This window comes from Talpa occidentalis, unplaced genomic scaffold (genome assembly GCF_014898055.3).
Source record: "Talpa occidentalis isolate TD23 unplaced genomic scaffold, MPIMG_talOcc4v2.1, whole genome shotgun sequence".
Classification (NCBI taxonomy): Eukaryota; Metazoa; Chordata; class Mammalia; order Eulipotyphla; family Talpidae; genus Talpa; species Talpa occidentalis.
In genome coordinates, this window is record NW_026555331.1 from 101,338,186 (window position 1) to 101,358,650 (window position 20,465).

The 20,465-nt window shown below is 37.3% G+C and overlaps 1 protein-coding gene across 3 annotated transcripts in view; it reads left to right on the forward strand.

Annotated features, from left to right (window-relative positions):
* The window catches only part of STK31 (serine/threonine kinase 31), an 82,498-nt gene extending 69,962 nt beyond the window's left edge, over window positions 1-12,536 (forward strand). For all 3 annotated transcript variants that reach the window (XM_037509239.2, XM_037509249.1, XM_037509255.2), the window contains exons 23-24: window positions 10,055-10,123; window positions 12,173-12,536. In XM_037509239.2, the coding sequence (XP_037365136.1) occupies window positions 10,055-10,123; window positions 12,173-12,367 (264 nt within the window). In that variant the 3' untranslated portion in view covers window positions 12,368-12,536. The remainder of the gene's footprint in view (window positions 1-10,054; window positions 10,124-12,172) is intronic.
* Window positions 12,537-20,465: the final 7,929 nt, after the last annotated feature.

A 20,465-nucleotide genomic window follows, 5' to 3' on the forward strand; every position in this document is an offset into this window, starting at 1 on the left:
ACAGAAACATCAATTCCAAAGAGTACCTGCACCCCTGTTTTTATAAGCACAATTTACAATAGCTAAGCTTTGGAAACAACCCAAATGCCCAAAAATAGATGTCCGGATCAAGAAGAAGTGGTACATATACACCATGGAATATTACTCAGCATTCAAAAAAGATAAACACATGTAATTTGCAGCAACATGGATGGCGCTGGAAGGGATCATGCTCAGCAAAATAAGCCAGAAAAAAAAAGAAAAATACCGGATGGTCTCACTCATAGCAGGAATCTAGAAAACTTAAATAAGGGACCAGGAAAAAAGAATAACTATAAGAAAGAAAATATCAAAATCGACAAAAAACTATGAACCAGAGACACTCTATGGCGGGTGGGGGGTGGGGAAAGGAGGAATTGGGGTCAAAATAAGGGGGTTGTAATTGTATGGGGAATATAAAAATTAAAAAAAAAAGAAAAGAGAAGAAATAGTACTGGGCCTCCCCGGTGGCGCAGCGGTTTGAGTGCTGGGCTGCAAAGCTGCCCGCAGCCTCTGCAGGGGAGGGTCCCACATGGCGTGCAGACCTCTCCTGCCACCCGCTGCTCCCCTCAGCAGTGTGTTTTGTCAGTCTGCCATTTCTGCTCCCCGCTCTGGCTCTGGTGAATTCTCTCACCCTCCTACCCTTCCAGTGCTTGTATAAATAAATAAATAAATCTAAGAAAAGAAAAGAGATAGTACTGATTCATGAGAACTGGCAAATAAAAGCAAACCTGTTTATCAGCCCTGATAAATACATTTTCTATGAATAAACCACTAGCATGGTTCTAATCTTTCAGTCATTATAAGTAAACAAATCTAGTCAGTTATACACATGATTATCTCTAAGATATAACCAGACCAATTAGGGCAAGCACAGCTCTTGCCTTAATTTGTTGTGAAAAGTTTTACACAAAACAAAACAAAAATAATGTATTTGGTTGAATGTTGGGCGATAAATACATGGGATTCAGAATATATTTGTATGTAAGAAATTTTCCATATTGACTTTTAAAATGGTTTTTATTTCATTTTATATTTATTTTTTACATCATTGTTCATTTCTTATGTTTGATTGCTCCCCTCAGATGTAATCCCTCTAAAATTTCTACCACCAAATCATCCATGAACTGTCACCTTTGTCTCTTCTGTGCTTTCTTCCCCTTTTTGGGCCCCTTTCCCTACCCCTCCCCTGCACTGTGTCTTAGTTCTATAGTGTGCCTACTAGTTTTTTTTTTTTTTTAATTTTATTTTTATATTCCCCCATACAATTGCAAAACCCCCATTCTGACCCCAATCCCTCCCTCCCAGCCCCCAACCCCCAAAAAGTGTCTCTGGTTCATAGTTTTTTGTTGATTTTGATTTTCACTTTCTTATAGTTATTCATTTTCCTGGTCCCTTATTTAAGTTTTCTAGATTCCTGCTATGAGTGAGACCATCCGGTATTTTTCTTTTTCTTTTTGGCTTATTTCGCTGAGCATGATCCCTTCCAGCGCCATCCATGTTGCTGCAAATTGCATGTGTTTATCTTCTTTGAATGCTGAGTAATATTCCATGGTATATATGTACCACATCTTCTTGATCCAGTCATCTATTTTTGGGCATTTGGGCTGTTTCCAAAGCTTAGCTGTTGTAAATAGTGCTGCTATAAACATAGGGGTGCAGGTGTTCTTTGGAATTGATGTTTCTGTGTCCTTTGGGTAAATACCTAGGAGTGGAATCGCTGGATCATATGGTAGCTCTATGTTTAGTAGGTCCAGAAATCTCCACACAGCTCTCCATAGTGGTTGGACCAGTTTGCACTCCCACCAACAGTGTAGAAGAGTTCCTTTTTCTCCACAACCTCGCCAACATTTGCTGTTGCTAGTTTTTTTTAATATGTGCCATTCTCACTGGTGTAAGATGGTATCTCATGGTAGTTTTGATTTGCATTTCCCTGATTGCAAGTGATGTTGAGCATTTTTTCATATGCCTGTTGGCCATTCACATTTCCTCTTCAGAGAAGTTTCTTTTTAGCTCTTCTGCCCATTTTTTGACTGGATTATTTTCTTTGTTGTTGCTGAGTCTCATCAGCTCTTTGCAGATTTTTGTGATCAGTCCTTTATCATTAGTGTTGGGTGCAAAAATGTTCTCCCAGTTGGTGGGGTTTCTCTTTGTTTTTGTTATTGTCTCTTTTGCTGTGCAGAAGCTCTTTAATTTGATGTAGTCCCAGCTGTTTATCTTTGCCTTCACTATCACTGCTTTGGGTGATGTGTCTGTAAAGATGTCTTTGATGTGCAAATCCCGTAGTGTTTCGCCTATATTTCCTTCTATGTATTTTATGGTTTCAGGTCTTATGTCTAGTTCTTTAATCCATTTTGAGTTGATTTTTGTGTATGGTGTGAGGTAGTGGTCAAGCTTCATTCTTTTGCACGTAGCAACCCAGTTTTCCCAGCACCATTTATTGAACAAACTTTCTTTGCTCCAATGCATAGTCTTTGCTCCTTTGTCAAAGATTAGTTGACCATAAATCTATGGGTTTATTTCTGGATTTTCTGTTCGATTCCATTGGTCTGTGTGTCTGTTTTTGTTCCAATACCATGCAGTTTTGATGATTATGGCTTTGTAGTATAGTTTGAAGTCTGGGAGTGTGATGCCTCCATTCCCTTCTTTTTTTTTCAGTAGAGCTTTGGCTATTCGGGGTTTTTTGTGATTCCATATGAATTTCATCAATAATTGTTCTATTTCTTTGAAGAATGACATTGAAATTTTGATTGGAATAGCATTGAATCTGTATATTGCTTTTGGAAGGATGGCCATTTTAATAATGTTTATTCTTCCAATCCATGAGCAGGGGATGTCTTTCCATTTCTTCGTGTCTTCTTCTATTTCTTTTAACAGGGTTTTATAGTTTTCTTTGTATAGGTCCTTTACCTCTTTTGTTAGATTTATTCCCAAATATTTGATTTTTTTTTGTTTTGATAATAAAAGGGATGGTTTTTTTGATTTCTTCTTCTTCAGATTTATTGTTTGTGTATAGGAAGGCTACTGACTTTTGCGTGTTGATTTTGTATCCTGCCACTTTACTGAACTGATTGATGAGTTGAATTAGTTTTTCTGTGGAGTTTTTGGGGTTCTCTATGTATATTATCATATGATCTGCAAATAGTGATAGTTTGACTTCTTCTTTTTCTATTTGGATTCCTTGTATGTCTTTCTCTTGTCTTATTGCTCTGGCTAGGACTTCCAGTATTATATTGAAAAGCAGTGGTGAGAGTGGACATCCTTGTCTTGTTCCAGATCTTAATGAAATTGCTTTCAGCTTTTCACCATTGAGAATGATACTGGCTGTTGGCTTGTCATAGATGGCCTTTATGATGTTGAGGTATGTTCCTTGTATCCCAAGAATTTCAAGGGCTTTTATCATGAATGGGTGTTGCACTTTGTCGAAAGCTTTCTCAGCATCTATTGATATTATCATATGGTTTTTATATTTCTTTTTGTTGATGTGTTGGATAACGTTGATTGATTTTCGGATGTTAAACCATCCTTGTGTCCCTGGAATGAATCCTACTTGGTCGTGGTGAATTATCTTATGGATACATTGTTGGATTCTGATAGCTAAAATTTTATTGAGGATTTTTGCATCAGTGTTCATTAGGGAGATTGGCCTGTAGTTTTCCTTTTTTGTGTTGTCCTTATTTGGTTTTGGTATTAGTGTAATATTGGCTTCATAAAACGTGTTTGGTATTGTCCTTTCCTTCTCAATTTTTTGGAAGAGTTTTTGAAGGATAAGCACCAATTCATCTCTGAACATTTGGTAGAATTCATCTGTAAATCCATCAGGTCCTGGGCTTTTGTTTTTGGGGAGGTTTTTGATTACCATTTCAATTTCGCTGCTTGTAATTGGTTGGTTTAGGTGTTCTATTTCTTCTTTATCTAGTTTTGGGTGATTGTAGAGTTTTAGGAATTTGTCCATCTCCTCTAGACTGTTGAACTTGTTTCCATATAACTGTTCATAGTAGGTACTGATTATTCTTTTGATTTCTGCTGTGTCCATTGTGATTTCTCCTCTTTCATTTATGATCCTGTTTATTTGTGCTTTCTCCCTTTTTTCCTTTGTGAGCCTGGCTAGGGGTTTGTCTATTTTATTGATTTTTTCAAAGAACCAGCTCTTGGTTTCATTGATCTTTTGGATTGTTTTTTTAGTTTCAATTTCATTTATTTCTGCTTTGGTTTTTATTATTTCTTTTCTTCTACTGGTTTTGGGTTTTTTTTGTTTTTCTTTTTCTAGATCTCTGAGCTTCGAGATTAGGTTGTTTCTTTGAGTTCTTTCTTGTTTCTTGATGTGAGCTTCTATTGCTATGTATTTTCCTCTTATTACTGCTTTTGCTGCATCCCATACATTTAGGATATTGGTGTCCTCCTTGTCATTCAATTCAAAGATTTTTTAATTTCTTCTTTGATCTCCTCATTAGTCCAGTGGTCTTCCTGTAGTGTGGTTTTTAATCTCCATGAGTTAGGATAGTTCCTTGCCTTCTTTTTATGGTTTATTTCTAGTTTGATGCCTTCATGGTCAGAAAAGATGGTTGGTATGATTTCAATCTTGTTGTATCTGTTGATGTTTGTCTTGTGCCCCAGTATGTGATTGATCCTGGAGAATGATCTGTGTGCGCTTGAGAAAAATGTGTACTCCGTGTTTTTTGGGTTTAGTGTTCTATAGATGTCTGTTAAGCCCAAATGCTCTAGGTCTTTATTTAGAGCTTTAGTTTCTTTACTTATTTTTTGTCTTGTTGATCTATCCATTGTTGTTAGTGGTGTGTTGAAGTCTCCCACTACGTATGTGTTTTCTCTGATGTCTGTTTTCAGAGAGGACGACAGTTGTCTGATATATTTTGGTGCTCCTTCGTTAGGTGAGTATATGTTAATGAGTGTTATTTCTTCTTGAAGTATTGTCCCCTTGATCATAATGTAGTGACCATTGGGGTCTCTTTTTATTTTTTTGAGTTTGAAGTCTGTTTTATCTGATATAAGTATAGCTGTTCCTGCTTTCTTTTTTGGTCCATTTGCTTGTAGGATTGTTTTGCGTGCTTTAACTTTGAGTCTGTTTTTATCTTTTGTAGCTAAATGTGTTTCCTGGAGACAGCAAAAGGTTGGGTTTTGTTTCTTAATCCAGCCTGCGACTCTGTGTCTTTTTATTGAAGAGTTTAGTCCATTTACATTTAGAGTTAATATTGATATGTTAGCATCTGTATTTGCCATTGTGTTTGTCTTTCCTTTGATTTTATTTATTTATTCTTTTAATAACTTTTTTTTTTTTGGTCTTCTTTCGTTGTTATTCGTCCCTCTGAGGTTCTGGCTTTAGGATTCCTTGTAGTATTTTTTGGAGTGGGGGTTTTGTCGTAATGAAATTCCGGAGTTTCTGTTTGTCTGGGAAGGTCCTTATTCTTTCTTCATCGAGGAAGGAGAGCTTTGCAGGATAGAGTATTCTTGGTTGGCATCTGTTTTCTTGGAGTCTGTTGACTATGTCCCTCTCCTTGCCCGTAGTGTTTCTTCAGAGAAGTCTGATGTCAGCCTGATTGGTTTTCCTTTGAATGTTATCTGTTTCTTCCCTCTTGTCAGCTTCATTATTTTTTCCTTGTCCTGGATTCTTGGGAGCTTTACTATTATGTGTCTTGCTGTATTTTTCCTTTCGTCGTGGAAGTTTGGTGTTCTTCTTGCTTCTTGTATATCAATTTTCAGCTCCTTCTTCACGTTTGGGAAGTTCTCTTCAATTATCTCCTTGAATATCTTCTCTGTTCCTACATCTCTCTCCTCTCCTTCTGGTATTCCTATAACTCTTATATTTCCTTTCCTCATGGAGTCAGATAGTTCCCGAAGTCTTTCTTCATTCTTCTTCCTTCGTACTTCTCTTTCCTTTTCTGTTTTGGTTCTTTTTATTTCTGTGTCTTCAAGAGTACTTATTCGTTCTTCCATTTCATCTATTCTGCTTTCATTGCTTTTCCCAGAGTTCTTTAGTTCCTCCATTAATTCTTTGATCTCCTGCATTTCTTTTACTTCCCTCTTTAGGGACTCAAGTTCATTCTTCTGACCATTGTTTTCCCTCTTTAGGGACTCAATTTCTTTCTTCTGATCATTGTTTTCCTTTATGACTTCTGTCACTTTTTTAATCATGGCAATTTTAAATTCTCTTTCTGGAAGGCTCAGAAGTTCTTCCAAGTTACTGTCGTTGCAATCTGGGGGGTGGTTTTCTTTTTGTGGTGTGCTTCTTTCCTGAGGAGTTGTTAGGTTGCGTGTGGTTCTTCTACTCCCTACTGTCTGTTTTCTAATTTGTCGTATGCATTGGGACACTGTGTTGCTGGGACTGGCCGGCATCATGGGTGAACTTCTCTGTTCCCCTCTGGCTCCTCCAGGAGCCATCTCTGGCTTCTGGGGGAGCTTTCTGCTGGTTTCAGGCAGTCTTTACTGAAGAAATTTCCCTGTTCTAATATGGCGAAGCGGGACTCAGTCCCTGCACATCCGGTCTCAGGCACACTCTTTTGCGCGCCCGGTCTGCCCCGGACGTGGGTGCCTGCTCCCTCTGTGGGCTCAGACTGCTGGTCGGAAGGGTCCTGGCGTGGGCTAACTTCCCAGCTGGCCACTGGGTCCTCGAGAAGCCTTCTGCCCTTTTCAAGAAGTCTTTTCTTAAGAAATTTCCCTGTTCTGGGCCTCCCCGGTGGCGCAGTGGTTGATCGCTGGGTTGCGAAGCTGCCCGCGGCCTCTGCGGTGCCGGTTCAATCCCCGGCTGCTCCCTGGCCACCGGAGGAGGGTCCCACATGGCGCGCAGACTTCTCCTGCCACCCGCTGCTCCCCTCAGCAGTGTCCTTCGGTCCTTCTGCCTGTTCTGCTCCCTGCTCTGGCTCTGGTGAATTCTCTCACCCTCCTGTGCTTCTGACTGTACCTAGTGCTTGCATAAATAAATAAAAATAAATCTTTATTTTTTTTTCTTTTACTCTTTCTTTTTTTTTTAAATAATAAATTTTATTTTTATATCCCCCATACAATTGCAGCCCCCCCATTCTGACCCCAATCCCTCCCCTCCCTCCCCCCTAAAAGTGTCTCTGGTTCATAGTTTTTTGTTGATTTTGATTTTCACTTTCTTATAGTTATTCATTTTCCTGGTCCCTTATTTAAGTTTTCTAGATTCCTGCTATGAGTGAGACCATCTGGTATTTTTCTTTTTCTTTTTGGCTTATTTTGCTGAGCATGATCCCTTCCAGCGCCATCCATGTTGCTGCAAATTGCATGTGTTTCTCTTTTTTGAATGCTGAGTAATATTCCATGGTGTATATGTACCACATCTTCTTGAGCCAGTCATCTATTTTGGGGGCATTTGGGCTGTTTCCAAAGCTTAGCTATTGTAAATAGTGCTGCCATAAACATAGGGGTGCAGGTGCTCTTTGGAATGGATGTTTCTGTGTCCTTTGGGTAAATACCTAGGAGTGGAATTGCTGGATCATATGGAAGCTCTATGTTTAGTAGGTCCAGAAATCTCCACACAGCTCTCCACAGTGGTTGGACCAGTTTGCACTCCCACCAACAGTGCAGAAGAGTTCCTTTTTCTCCACACCCTCGCCAACATTTGTTGTTGCTAGTTTTTTTAATATGTGCCATTCTCACTGCTGTAAGATGGTATTTCATGGTAGTTTTGATTTGCATTTCCCCCCCCCCCATGGGACAGGGAACAGTGCGAGAATGGTAGGGTAAACCTCAACGGCTTTGGGATGCTGTGTCTGCCTTGTGCCCCACCGTCGTGGAGAACCCATGCCCCGAATTTCGTGCCCCGGGTCTCAGTTCCAAAGCCCTCAGGTCCAGGACGCGGGCTATAGCCCAGTTCAGTGGCACGGGAATGGCGCCTTTTGCACCCTGCTCCCGTGCCTGGGCGCCTGGTTCCTGCTCACTCAGTGAGGGACTTTCACCTCAGTGAGGGCCTCCGCGTCTCCGCAAGCCTAGGTTGTAGGCGCGGGGACCTGGGCAGCCGCGATCCCAATCCGTGTTTGCTTTTCAAGCGCGCCAAGCGCGCTGCTTTTCCGTGCAAGCTTACCAGCTGGTCCGGGGCTGTGTGCAGATCTCCTCCGATGGTCTTTGTTGTTCTCTAATGGCGCTGGAGCTGTTCGCTCACCGCTGCGGCGAATCCTGCAGGGATCTCTACAGCACCCGTTCACAGGGTGTGGTGGCTGCCATAGTTCCTTTCCACTCACAGTCCCGCTTGCTGTGTAGTTTGTTCTTGTTGGTCGTTTTAGTTTGTTTTTTTTCCTCCTCTCTGTGGGTCGGAGAGTGCCGACTCTGTGGGTGGGGGAGGGGAGCAGTGTTCTGCGCTTTCCTCCCTTCTAGTCCTCTTTTATGGCGACTTTCTTCTTCGGGTAGTTTGCTGGAGTCGTCCGTTTATCTTCTGTGTCCCACTTCTCACTGGGACCTGCCGCTTTTCCTCCCTATTAACTTTTTTTAATGGGAGATCTTACTCGCAGCGTCTCCTCGCCGCCATGTTGCTCCGCCCCTAGTTTTTTTTTTTTCTCTTCCTGATCCCTTGTACAGTTCTCCTGTATTATTCCTGTAAGTGAAACCATCTCATATTGTTTTTCTTTTTGACTTATTTCACTGAGCATAATCCCTTCCAGCTCCATCCATGTTGCTGCGAATGGCATGAGTTTATCTTTTTTGATGATTGAGTAGTATTCCATTATGTATATATACCACATCTTATTGATCCAGTCATCTGTTTTGGGGCAACTAGGTTGTTTCCATATCTTGCTATTGTAAATTTTGCTGCAATAAACATAGGTGTGCAAGTTTCCTTTAGAATTAATGTTTTTGTGACCTCTGGGTAGATTCTTAGGAATGGAATTGCTGGGTCATATGGTAGATCCATTTTTAATAATTTGAGGGTCCTCCACACAGCTTTCCATAGTGTTTGAACCATTTTTCATCCCCACCAGCAATATAAGAGTGTTCTTTTTTCTCCATGTCCTTGCCAGAATTAGTTGTTGTCATTTTTTTTTTTTTTTTAATGTGGATCATTCTTTTGGGGTGAGGTGATATCTCATTGTGGTTTTGATTTGCATTTCGCTGATTATAAGTGATGAGAATTTTTTCATGAGCTTGTTGGCAATTTTTATTTTACTTTGGATAAATGTCTTTTTAGCTCTTCTGCTCACTTTTTGCCTGGATTATTTTTTTTTTTTGTTAGTTGTGTAAGCTCTTTGTAGATCTTTGATATATGTCCCTGATCAGTTGTGTGGAGTGCAGGTATTTTTTCCCAATCTGTAGGGTGTCTCTTTGTTTTGGTAATTGTCTCTTGTGGTACAGAAGCCTTTTAGTTTGATGTAGTTCCAGTTGTTTATCTTTTACTTCATTTTAAAAGCTTGACATTTCTTGAACACAGTTTGGGTATCAGAGTGGAAGAAAAATTGCCTTATTTATTTTGTTGTCTGTAATGTATGAATTTTGGTGAAGCCAGTTTTATATGTAAGCTACTAAATTTTAGTATATTTAGTATATTAAAAGTGCTTATAGTGTGTGCATCAACTCTGATGCTTTAGGAGCCTCAGGAACTATTTGTTGTTTGTGAATGAATAGTTTTTTGTCCTACAAGAGCTAATGTGCTTTGGGTGAGTGGTCATCTTCTCACTAGAATCTGAAAAGTTCCAGATTTTTTTTAAAGATTTATTTATTTATGCATGCAAGAGCTGGAGTACAGGCCAGAGGTGTGTGTGTGTGTGTGTTGGGGCAGGGGGGTGGGGGGCAGGGAGGCGGGTGAGAGGATCCACCAGAGAAAGAACGGGAAACAGAACAGGCAGACTGACTGAAACATACTGCTGAGGGGAGCAGCTGGCGAGTCAGGAGAGGTCCACTGTGCCATGTGTGCTGCTCTGTGGCTGGCCAGGAATGGAACTCTTGCCGCAGCCTGCCCCACAGGTTGATGGGCCACCAGGGAGGTGCTGAAAAGTTCCAGATTTGACTTTGCTATAGGAATGGCATTTTGGTACATTGGGTATTTATTCATTTTCATTTTCTTTAACAGCTTTCTGTTCAAAATCAGGAATTTGAAACAAATGAAGATGGAATCCCGAAAGTGGATCAGTGTCATTTGGTATGTGATCTTTAGTCATTTTTTGATTGGAAATGTGATATGTAGTAATAATGCAAAACTAAATACTTGAGAATGTTCTCTAATTTTTGTAAGATTGCAGAGTAGCATTCACAGTAAGGTATTGAAAAGTATTAAAGTGCCCTATTTAGACTACTGCCAGGGAATTGTTGCCAGAAAATACTGCTGGATTGTATGTTTGACACAAATTATGTAAGTCTAATACTGGAGGTAAATTAGTCTTTGTTGTATCCTCCAGTATCCTGTTATGTTAATATTAATGTTCTTTTGTAATTAAATCATCTAGTATGATTAGATAATAAGAGGTTACATGTGGCAGTAAGTGAATCTGTGAAAGTATATTGATTGGGTTCTAAATAAATTTTCATGCCATTTTTTAGGTGAAGAAAATCCTCATTTTTTGTCATTTAAAAATATTTTATAATTATTTTTTTGTAGCCCCTCCCTTTTTAATAGCAGTTTTAGGTTTTTGCCAAAATTGAGAGGCAGGTAGAGATTTCCCATCTACTGTCTCTTTTGACATATGTATGCGTGTTCTACCCATTATCAGCATCCCCCCCAGAGTGGTGTTTGGTATGAGAAATAGATTTGATAATATCCTTTTCCATTGTAAAACATTTTATTAAAAAGTTATCCCTCCCCTGGAAAGGCAATCATTTCACACATTAAAATTTCATTTTATAGGAGTATATTTTCAGTTTTTCAATTTTGTCCCATTAGTTTGTTTAGTCATGTTCCAGTGCCTTTTTTTTTTTTATTAACAGATTTTTAAATATCTTTCAATAGTTGAGAAGGCTATTGCTTCATTGCTATTTTTTTTCAGGTCTCTCATGTCTGCGTATTATTCTTCTAAAAGATCTTTACAGTTCACTTATATTGTTTGAAGGGAAAAATTCTGCATTTTTATTAGAGTCATGTAAAGTTTATAAATTTGGGAAAATCGGCACATTTATTGTGAATCTTTTTGTCCAAGAACACACAATTCTCTACTTGTTCTATATCTACCTTTGTTGTTTTTAAGAGTATGTGCTATTTTTTCTCATTTAGATTTTGTACTTTTTGGTTAAGTTTATACCTTCTGAGGGTACTACCGCTCTCTGTGTGTGTGTGTTTGTGTCTGTGTGTGTGTATTTTGTATAAATGAAGCGCTCAGTTTACTTCCATTAATTTTGCTATCCAGAGTTCCTTTTCTGAGTCAATCTATTTGGCCATAAAACTCGCCTTTACATATGTTTAAAACATTCTATAGAGTGCAGTATAGGTGTTGACATTTTATTCATTTAGTAAATACTGAGTATCTTCTTGACACTACGCTAGTTGTTGGGGATGAAATAGTAAACTAAAATTTATGATCTGAAGAATCTTAGGGTCTGAGGATGCCAGCAGTCAACAGGTGATTTTTATTTAGTATGAAATGTGTTCTGATTAGAGTCATCAAAGGGAGTGAAGAAGGCATACCCAATTGCGTAGGGACATGGAAATAATAATCATTGTGTTGTTTACAAGTGATAATAGAAATAACATTTCTTTGAAATAGTGAGCCCTAATAAATTATGGTTCCTATAATGATGGTGATGGTAGTGGTAGTAGAAGAGTTCCTATATAAGATCAAAACTTCAAAATTGAACCCAGAAGCAGTTGATCAGGTAAAGGAGGGTGCCTTTGTAGAGGCACCAGTGTGAAATCTGCAGTGTCAAACTCTGACTCCATGCCTTAAAACAAGGGGGAGTTATAAAGTGTTCGTTTTGGATTTTCACTTGTTTTTGACTTATTTCAGTGGTGATTTTCTTTCCATTTACTCCTCCCCCCAACACACATTATTATTGTTTTTATTACTAGAGTAATTCCTTTCCAATAAAAACCAGTTGGATTTTGTAGAAATCTTTTAAAAAATCTAAATAGAAAATACTTTTATTCTATATCATTGACTAAAAGTGTTTTTGAATTGAATTCTCCTTCCTTATTACAAATTTGTCCTTTTGCTGTTCGATTGTTGTTATTTATTTTTGTAACATCTCTTTTTGCTTGCAGGATGATAATATCAAATCCCTCCTCTGTAGCTTGATCTGTTGTAGAAATTCAATGACAGCTGAACAAGTTCTGAATGCTGAATGTTTTTTGCTACCAAAGGGGAAGTCAATTCCAAACCCAGAAAAAGATACTGAATATATTCAATATAAAGAGGAAGAATTTAAGATGGAGCAAGGAAAAGATAAGAAATGGTGAAACCAAATTTGATTGATGGAATAATATTCTTTGTTAGTGCAAATATTCATTTTAATAACTTTGTTTAGTTTGGTTAAATAAACTGAAAAAAATTCTGAATGTGTTCTGGAGCTAGTTGGGTTGTGTTTTTGGTATTCCACTTATAAAAAATAAAACATATTTGGCTATGTAAAATATTGTATGCTTTGAAATTTTATTTAACTGTAGTTGTTAAGGGAGGGTTTTCTGTAGTTACTTTTGGAAATTATATAGTATAATTATAATAGAAAAGGTTACTAGATTGCTGGAGAAATCTTGTACAGATTTTCAGTATCTTGGCTGGCTCATGATGTTGGGTGACACTTTTGTTCAACAAATGATAGTTGTCATCTGCTTTTTATCCACTTGAAGGGATATAAATATAAGTAAAACATGGTTTTTGCACTTATAAAGCATATAATCTATTGAGAAAGTCAGAGATGTAGGCACATCTTCACAACACAGCATGGAATATCCAATGATAGCTCTGGACAGAGCTTGTGGAATCACAGAGGAGGGCTGCTCATCCTATGGAAGAGGGGTGACAGGGAAAGCATTGTGGAGGAGGTAATGCTAAGAAATTTATAGAAAACCTCTGGTTCATTTCAAAGTATCAGTGCTGAGTCATTTCAGTGTATATTTAAATGACAACATTTGTTAAATTTCTTTTTAGCATTTCTCTCAAGTCATCAAATTACAATTTTTATCATTTCTTATTTGTTGGTACAATCATATCTTTTGCCCTTCAAATGACATGTAGAAGCGCTTCTGGAATGGCAGAGTAAGGACTTCAGAAAAATCTATTCCTCTATAAAGGAACAAGAATACTGCCAAAAATTATCAAAATCAGTTTTCAGAACTCTTAGCCAAGGACTTGTAACACTTGAAAGAATGTTCAAGATAAATAACTGAATCTTGGTAAGAATTGTGGGCTTTGTAGTGTTTTTACTTGCTGTAGTCCCATTCCCTGTCCCCAGCTTTTGCTATAGTTTTCTGAACCAGCAGCCTTATAATCATGTTTTCTATATAAAACAGTGATCTAACAGTCAGTGGAATTGGCAGAATGTTTTATTTCTTCAAAAAGCTCCATTACTAGAGAATTGCCAGTATTTGACCAGGTTGTCAGCTCCCAGGAAAAATCCCCATTCATAGGACTTTCCTTTATTTGGCTTAAGTCAGAACTTGTTCAGAGGGAAACACACTTTTTCCAGGGCATTTGTTGAAAAAATCATAGCAGTTGTTTAATATCACAACTACCTGAGGTGGTGATACCTGTTGGGAACAACAATTTAATAGGAAAATCTGGGAATTATGTTGATGGGGTGCATGGAAAAGCTCCAAACATATTGTGGTTCCAGAAGGCCACATTACATACATGTTCAAGGCTCTGTGAATGCCCAGGAAACATGTGCAGGGTCTCCAGTCTTTTGTCCCTGGCTGACCTTAAGGTTGTGGAAAGCAGAGTAAGAAGACTGAAAGCAGTTTTAAATTGCCAGATGTTGAATATGTGTCCCAACATATAGAGCATCTCAGCAAAGGCTGGGAAGTCAACTTACTGGTTGTAAGCATTTAAAGAAACATCTGTTATTAGCTGACCATCAAGATTAGTTGCACATGAAAAGAGTACAGATGTGAAAGAATTAGTCCAGGAAAATCACTAAGCAAATATCATAATCAACAGCAAGCAGTAGCAATAAACTCTTGGTTGAGAGGGAGAAATGATTTCCAAAGTTGGAAATTGTTGTATTTTAAATGTCCAGTTTTAAGTAAAAAAGTGAAACATTCAAAAAATAGGAACTATTGTTCATAGGCAGGAAAAAGCAAGCAGTCAATAAAAATTTTCCTAGAGGAAGTCAGTTGTTGATTTAGTATACAGACATACCAACTGTAATAAAAATGTTTAAGGAAACTGAAGTAGACCACACCTAAAGAATCATAGGAAAATGAGAACTGTGTCATGAAATAGGGAATATCAACAAATAAATCATAAGAATCAAGTATAATTAATGGAGTTAAAAAATAAATAATACATGAAAAATTCATTACAGGGCCACAGTAGCAGATTTAGATTTACAAAAGATCAGTGAATTAAAACATGTCAATTGAGAAAAAAGAATAAAGGATGAACAGAGACAGTGAGGCCAGTGAACACCATCAATCAAACCAATAACTTTAATCCCTTCAGCTTCTTGAAGGAGAGGAAAGGGGCAGAAAGAATATTTTGAAGGCCTCCCCGGTGGCGCAGTGGTTGAGCGCTGGGTTGTGAAGCTGCCCGCAGCCTCTGCTGCGCCGGTTCTATCCCTGGCTGCTCCCCGGCCACCGGAGGAGGGTCCCACATGGCGCTCAGACCTCTCCTGCCGCCTGCTGCTCCCCTCAGCAGTGTACTTCGGTCCTTCTGCGTGCTCTGCTCCCCACTCTGGCTCTGGTGAATTCTCTCACCCTCCGTGCTTCTGACTGTATTCAGTGCTTGTATAAATAAATAAATCTTTAAAAAAATTTTTTTTGAGTATGTAATAGCTGAACATTTTCTAAATTTGATTAAAAATATGAATGTGCATATTCAACAAGCTCTGTAAGTTACAAGAAGGATAAACTTGAAAACATCCACAACTAGACATGCCATAAACTACTGAAAGCTAAAGCCGAAGAAAGGCATACAGATCCATGATGAATTTTGGAACTTCTATGTTTTACATAGATACAAACAAATGTGGTCAGTTGATTTTCAACAAGGGTACCAGGACAATTCAATAAGGTAATAGGGCTTTTTCAAGAAACGATGCTGGAAAAACTGTATATTTATATGTAAAAGAATTTCCATCCCTATGATACCATCTGTAAAATTCATTAATTCATAGCCCTAAATATAAAGCTAGTGCTATAAAAATCATAGAGAAAGCAGTTTAAATCTGACCTTGGGTTAGGTAATTTTTCTTAGATAGGATTTGAAAAGCACAAGGAACAGAAGAAAACTTAGGCTTATTGGAATTTAAGTTTTTTGTGCATCAAAGGATACTACCAAGAAAATGAGACGACAGCCCACAGACTGGGAAAATTACTGGCAAATCATACCACGAAAGGGTTTGTGTTTAATATAAAGAACTCAAAAAGATAAAAGGCAATTGAAAAATGGGCCAGACTTTGAATAGACATTTCTCCAAAGAAGATACACAAATGCCCAAGAGGCACATGAAAAAGTGCTCAACCTTATCAGTCACTAGGGAAATGCAAATCAAAATTACAATGTGATATTGCTTCACACCCACTAGCATAACTTGAATCAAAAAGTCAGATAATGACAAATACTGGGAAGAATGAGGCAAACTGGAAATGGTGTTGCAAATGTACAATGGTGAAGTGGCTTTGGAAATCTGACAATTTCTCAAAAGTTTAAACATGTAGTTACCATATGTAGTAAGCAATTTAAATTCTAGATAATCATCCAACATTCATGGAGATGTCTGTCCATACAAAAACCTTACACATGAACATTCATAGCAACATAGTCAAAATAGCAAAAAAGTGAAAACAGTCCAAATGTTCTACTGCTGACTGCATAAACATTTTCTGGAGTAACCATACAATGAAGTGTTACTTGGCAATAAAAAAGAATGAAGTATTAGTTCATGTTACAACATGGAAAAACCCTGAAAACATTATGTGAAGTGAAAGCAGTCAGTCTGCATATGACATGATGTCATTTATCTGAACATTTCACATGTAAATCAGTAGAGACAAAGTAGATTAGTGATTGCTTGCAATAGGGATTTGGACTAAGAGTGTATAACTGCTAATGCATGTGAGATCTCTTTTAGTTTTGAAGGAAATGTTCTCTAATTAGATAATGGTAAAGGTTTCACAGCTCTGAATATATACTAAAAGCACTGAATTGTTCACCTTTCAACAAGAGTAAATTTTATGGTATGTGAATTATATCTCAAAAAAACTATGAGAAAAAAATACATGTATGTACTATTTGATATTCGTTTCAGTCTTGATTTTCAGGCCTCTATGTTGCTCATCCTTCTTCTAATCTCACAATACATGGCTCACCTACATTCTTTCTTCTGTTTGGATTTTTCAAGCCTAAATCTGCATATGAGTCACCTGTTATTTTAAAAGTGCAGTTTTCTAGTGTCCATACTGAGAAATACCACCTAAGTACATCATCTACATTTAGAATCAGTCCCTTATATATTTCTCTATGCAGTTAATATGGGAGGACCATGTTTGAAATAGTACTCTGGGAGAATGAGTTCACAATTTTTATTTACTCAAATTTTATATAGATATATTTTTATTGAGGTACTGCTTGTCTATATAATGTATATTTTTGACTCTATTTTTAGAGTTTTCTCCCCCCTCCTTTTCTTTTTTTTAGTGAACCTAGCTAGAGGTCTGTATATATTGTTTATTTTTTCAAAGAACCATCTTTTGCTTTATTGGTATTGTGTACCTTAAAATTTTTTTTCATTTCTACTCTATAATTTGTATTATTTCCTTCTACTGCTTTTTGGTCTTGTTTGTTCTTTTTTTAGTTCCTTAAGGTGTAAGGATATTTATTTAAGATTGCTTTTATTTTTTGATGTGGACCCCTACTGCTGTAAACTTCTCTCTTATTACTGCTTTTGCTGCATCCTGTATTTTTTGGTACCTCATGTCTTCCTTTTCATTTATCTCCAGGTATTTAAAAAATTTTTTTTCATTTTCTTCTAAAACCAATACTCAGTCAGGTATGTGTTATTCAGTCTCTGCTAACTAGTTTTTTTTTCCCCCCATTATTTGGTGATTGATTTGTATTTTCATGCCATTGTGATCAAAGAAAATAATCTTTTGTGAATTTGTAATTTCAGAGAAAATATTCTTTGTTATTCACCATGTGGTTTAACCTCAAGAATGTACCTTGTGTACTTCAGAAGAATATGTATTCAACTTTTAGGTGGTGGCTTACTGTATAAAATACCCATTAAGCCCATATGGTCTAATTCCTTATTTAAGGATTTTTTTCCTTTTTGATTTTCTGCCTGGCTGATTTGTCCATTGAAATCCCCTATTATTATGTTGATGAGTGCTGTGTCTTCATGCTATTTTGCTTCTTAATTATTATAAATACTCCATCCTTGTCTTGTGTTACCTTTTTTAGTTGATCATCTATTTTATCTGATCAAAGTATGGATTTTTGGGAGTCCCATGCACTTGTAGGACTGTTTTCCAAACACTTGCTTTGAGGCTATGTTTGTCTTTGGATTTTACATGTGTTTTCTCAGGGCAGCGGAAAGTTTTTTTTTGTGCATTTTTATTGGTCCATTTTGTCTTTTCTGTTTCTATCCATTTCTTTGTTCTATTTTTTAGTACATATTTTCTTCTTTTTGGTTTGGATAGGAGAGCTTCTTTCATCATTCTTGTAGGAGAGGAAAGTATTGGCAACTCCTTCAGCTTCTGTTTGTCTGTGAATACCTTTATTTCTCCCATGTATCTGAAAGAGTCTTGCAGGTTATAGTATTCTTGGATGGCAGTTTTTACCTTTGAGTATTTTGAATATATTATTCCATTTTCTCCTTGTTTGGGGAGTTTCTGCTGAAAAGTCTGATGTAATACTGATGGAGTACTTTTGTAAGTAATCTGTTTATTTTTTCCTAATTGACTTCAATATTCTTTCAGTTTTGACCTTTTGGAAGTTTCACTATTATGTATCTTGGTGTAGGTCTCATTCTTGCAGGTAACCAAATGTTTTTTTTAACTTCATGGACTTTTATATTTGTTTGGGAAATTTTCCTCTATTTCTTTTTTTAAAAATGATTTATTTTTATTTATTTATGCATATAAGAACTGGGGTGTAGGCCAGAGGTGCTGGGGTAGGGGGTTGTTGGGGAGGTGAGAGGATTCACCAGAGACAGAGTGGGGAACAGAGCAGGTGTATCTACTGAAATACACTGCTGAGGGGAGAAGCGAGCAAGACAGGAGACGTCTGCTGCACCATGTGGGTTAGCTCTCTGACTGGGGATTGAACTCATGCCACAGTGGGCTGTGGATAGCTTGATAGTGCTAGACTAACCTCTGTGCCACCAGGGAGGCCCTCCTCTATTATTTCTTTGAATAAGCTCTGTTATCTTTTCCCCACACAGATACTCATTATCCTTATGTTGCCTTTTTTTAATAGCCTTATATAATTCTTGAAGTGTTTCTTTACATTTTTTACTTTGATTTTCTTTTCTTCTTCCACCTGTATTACTGTGCATTAGTATATTGGAGATCACTGTACATTAAACCACTTTTGTACATTAAACCACTTTTCTGCTTTAGATTTCCCTTTTTTTTTCTATTTGTGGCAGTAACTTAGAAAGTTAAACTACTTTTCCAACAAGTGGTGCTGTGGCTTTATTTGATTTTTTTTTAAAATTATATTTTCTGGCTTCCATAGGTTCTGATACCTGATCTTCCAGTTGCTGAATCAGTGAATGGGGGAGGATCTTGGAGGGTCAAGCCACTGGTGTGAATGTGTGAACAGGGGAGGGCTGTTTTATGTTTGTGGCACTGCCAATATTCTTCTGTGATTGCTAATATGAAACTCTGCAGTCTGTGCCATCAGTATGCTTAATTAGTTCAGTACCTGTCCTTCCTGAGGGTTTAGGGAAGGATAGTGCAGTTCAGTGTTTTGTTTTTGTTCTTTTTAATGGGGACCCAGCCTGTAGAAGGCTCCCCAACTCCTCTGCATGTGTTTCTAGAAGTCCCACCATCTGTATTGCCACCATAGACCACAATCTCCAGGCATTTCTCTCCACCCCTTCTTGTTCAATGAAGTGTGACTCTTCTGTCTCCTCTATTGAAGTTTTTGTTGCTATCTGATGTCAAGGTTTCAGTTTCGCTCAAAACCACAGAACTCTCTGGATATAGTATCCCTCCAGTTAATTGTTGGATGACTCTTTTGGGAGAGAAGCAAGGAACCGCCTCTGTCACCATGTTGGTCCCTCTCTACTCTCTCTTATCTTTTTAAAGGAAGCTTTACTCTCTGAATTGAATGTGTATAGGTTAAAACAAAAAAATTTGGTATTTTTGAGAAGTAGTATATTTCTAAGTTCTGAATGATTAAAGAAATCATGAAACATGAGACTAATATATTACACTTAACGTTCTAGAAACAACTAAAGGATGAAAGCTGACCAGAAAAATTTGTATGAGTTTATGAGAAAATAGGATTATCGTTATAACACACAGGTGATTATTCATATTTACAAGAAAAGTATTAAGATTCTAGTAGATAAATGCAGAAATAAAAAATATTTAAGAGTTTAAGAAATCAAAGAAGTTTAGATTAATGTTTGGATAATACTTTTATGTTTAGTAAAGTGGTTGGTCCCACAATATTGGTTAAATTGGTAGAGGTTATCTTTTGTGACAGGGTTTCTTTTGTGAAGGTCATGGTAAGTACTTAGAAAGTAGTTTGATCATATGTCTCATGAGCCATAAAAATCATTATCTCCTTTGATCCTAATGATAGCCAAATATGTCTCAGAACATGATTTAACATAAAAATTCACATATGTAAATATTCAATTGGAAACAATACATGTGGAATATTTATTGAATTTTTTTGAATCCAGTGAATTGTTTCATACTTCATTGTATATCAGTATATTAGACTGTTAGAAAAACTTGAATTAAGAAGACACTCATTATACTCATATTTAAGGTAAATAATACCTAAAAAAATTATGGAAAAAGCATTGGTGATGAAAGATTTTTCAAATACTTAATTATTTTTATTTTTTTTTTATTAATTTTTAATTTTTTTACATCATTGTTCATTTTTAAACAATATTTGCTTCCCCCCAGCCCCTTAGATGTAGTCCCCATAGAGTTTCCTTCACCAATGCACCCGTGCACCATCACCTCAGTCCCCTGTGCTCCTCCCTCCCTCCCTCTGATCCCTCTCCCTCCTCCTCCCCTGCAGTATGTCTCTGATTTATAATTATGTGTTTTTGCTTTGCTGTGTTTTGTACTGTTATTATTTATTTACACTGATGTCTTATTTGGTTCCCCTATAGTCCTGCTATAAGTGAAACCATCTGATAGTTTTCTT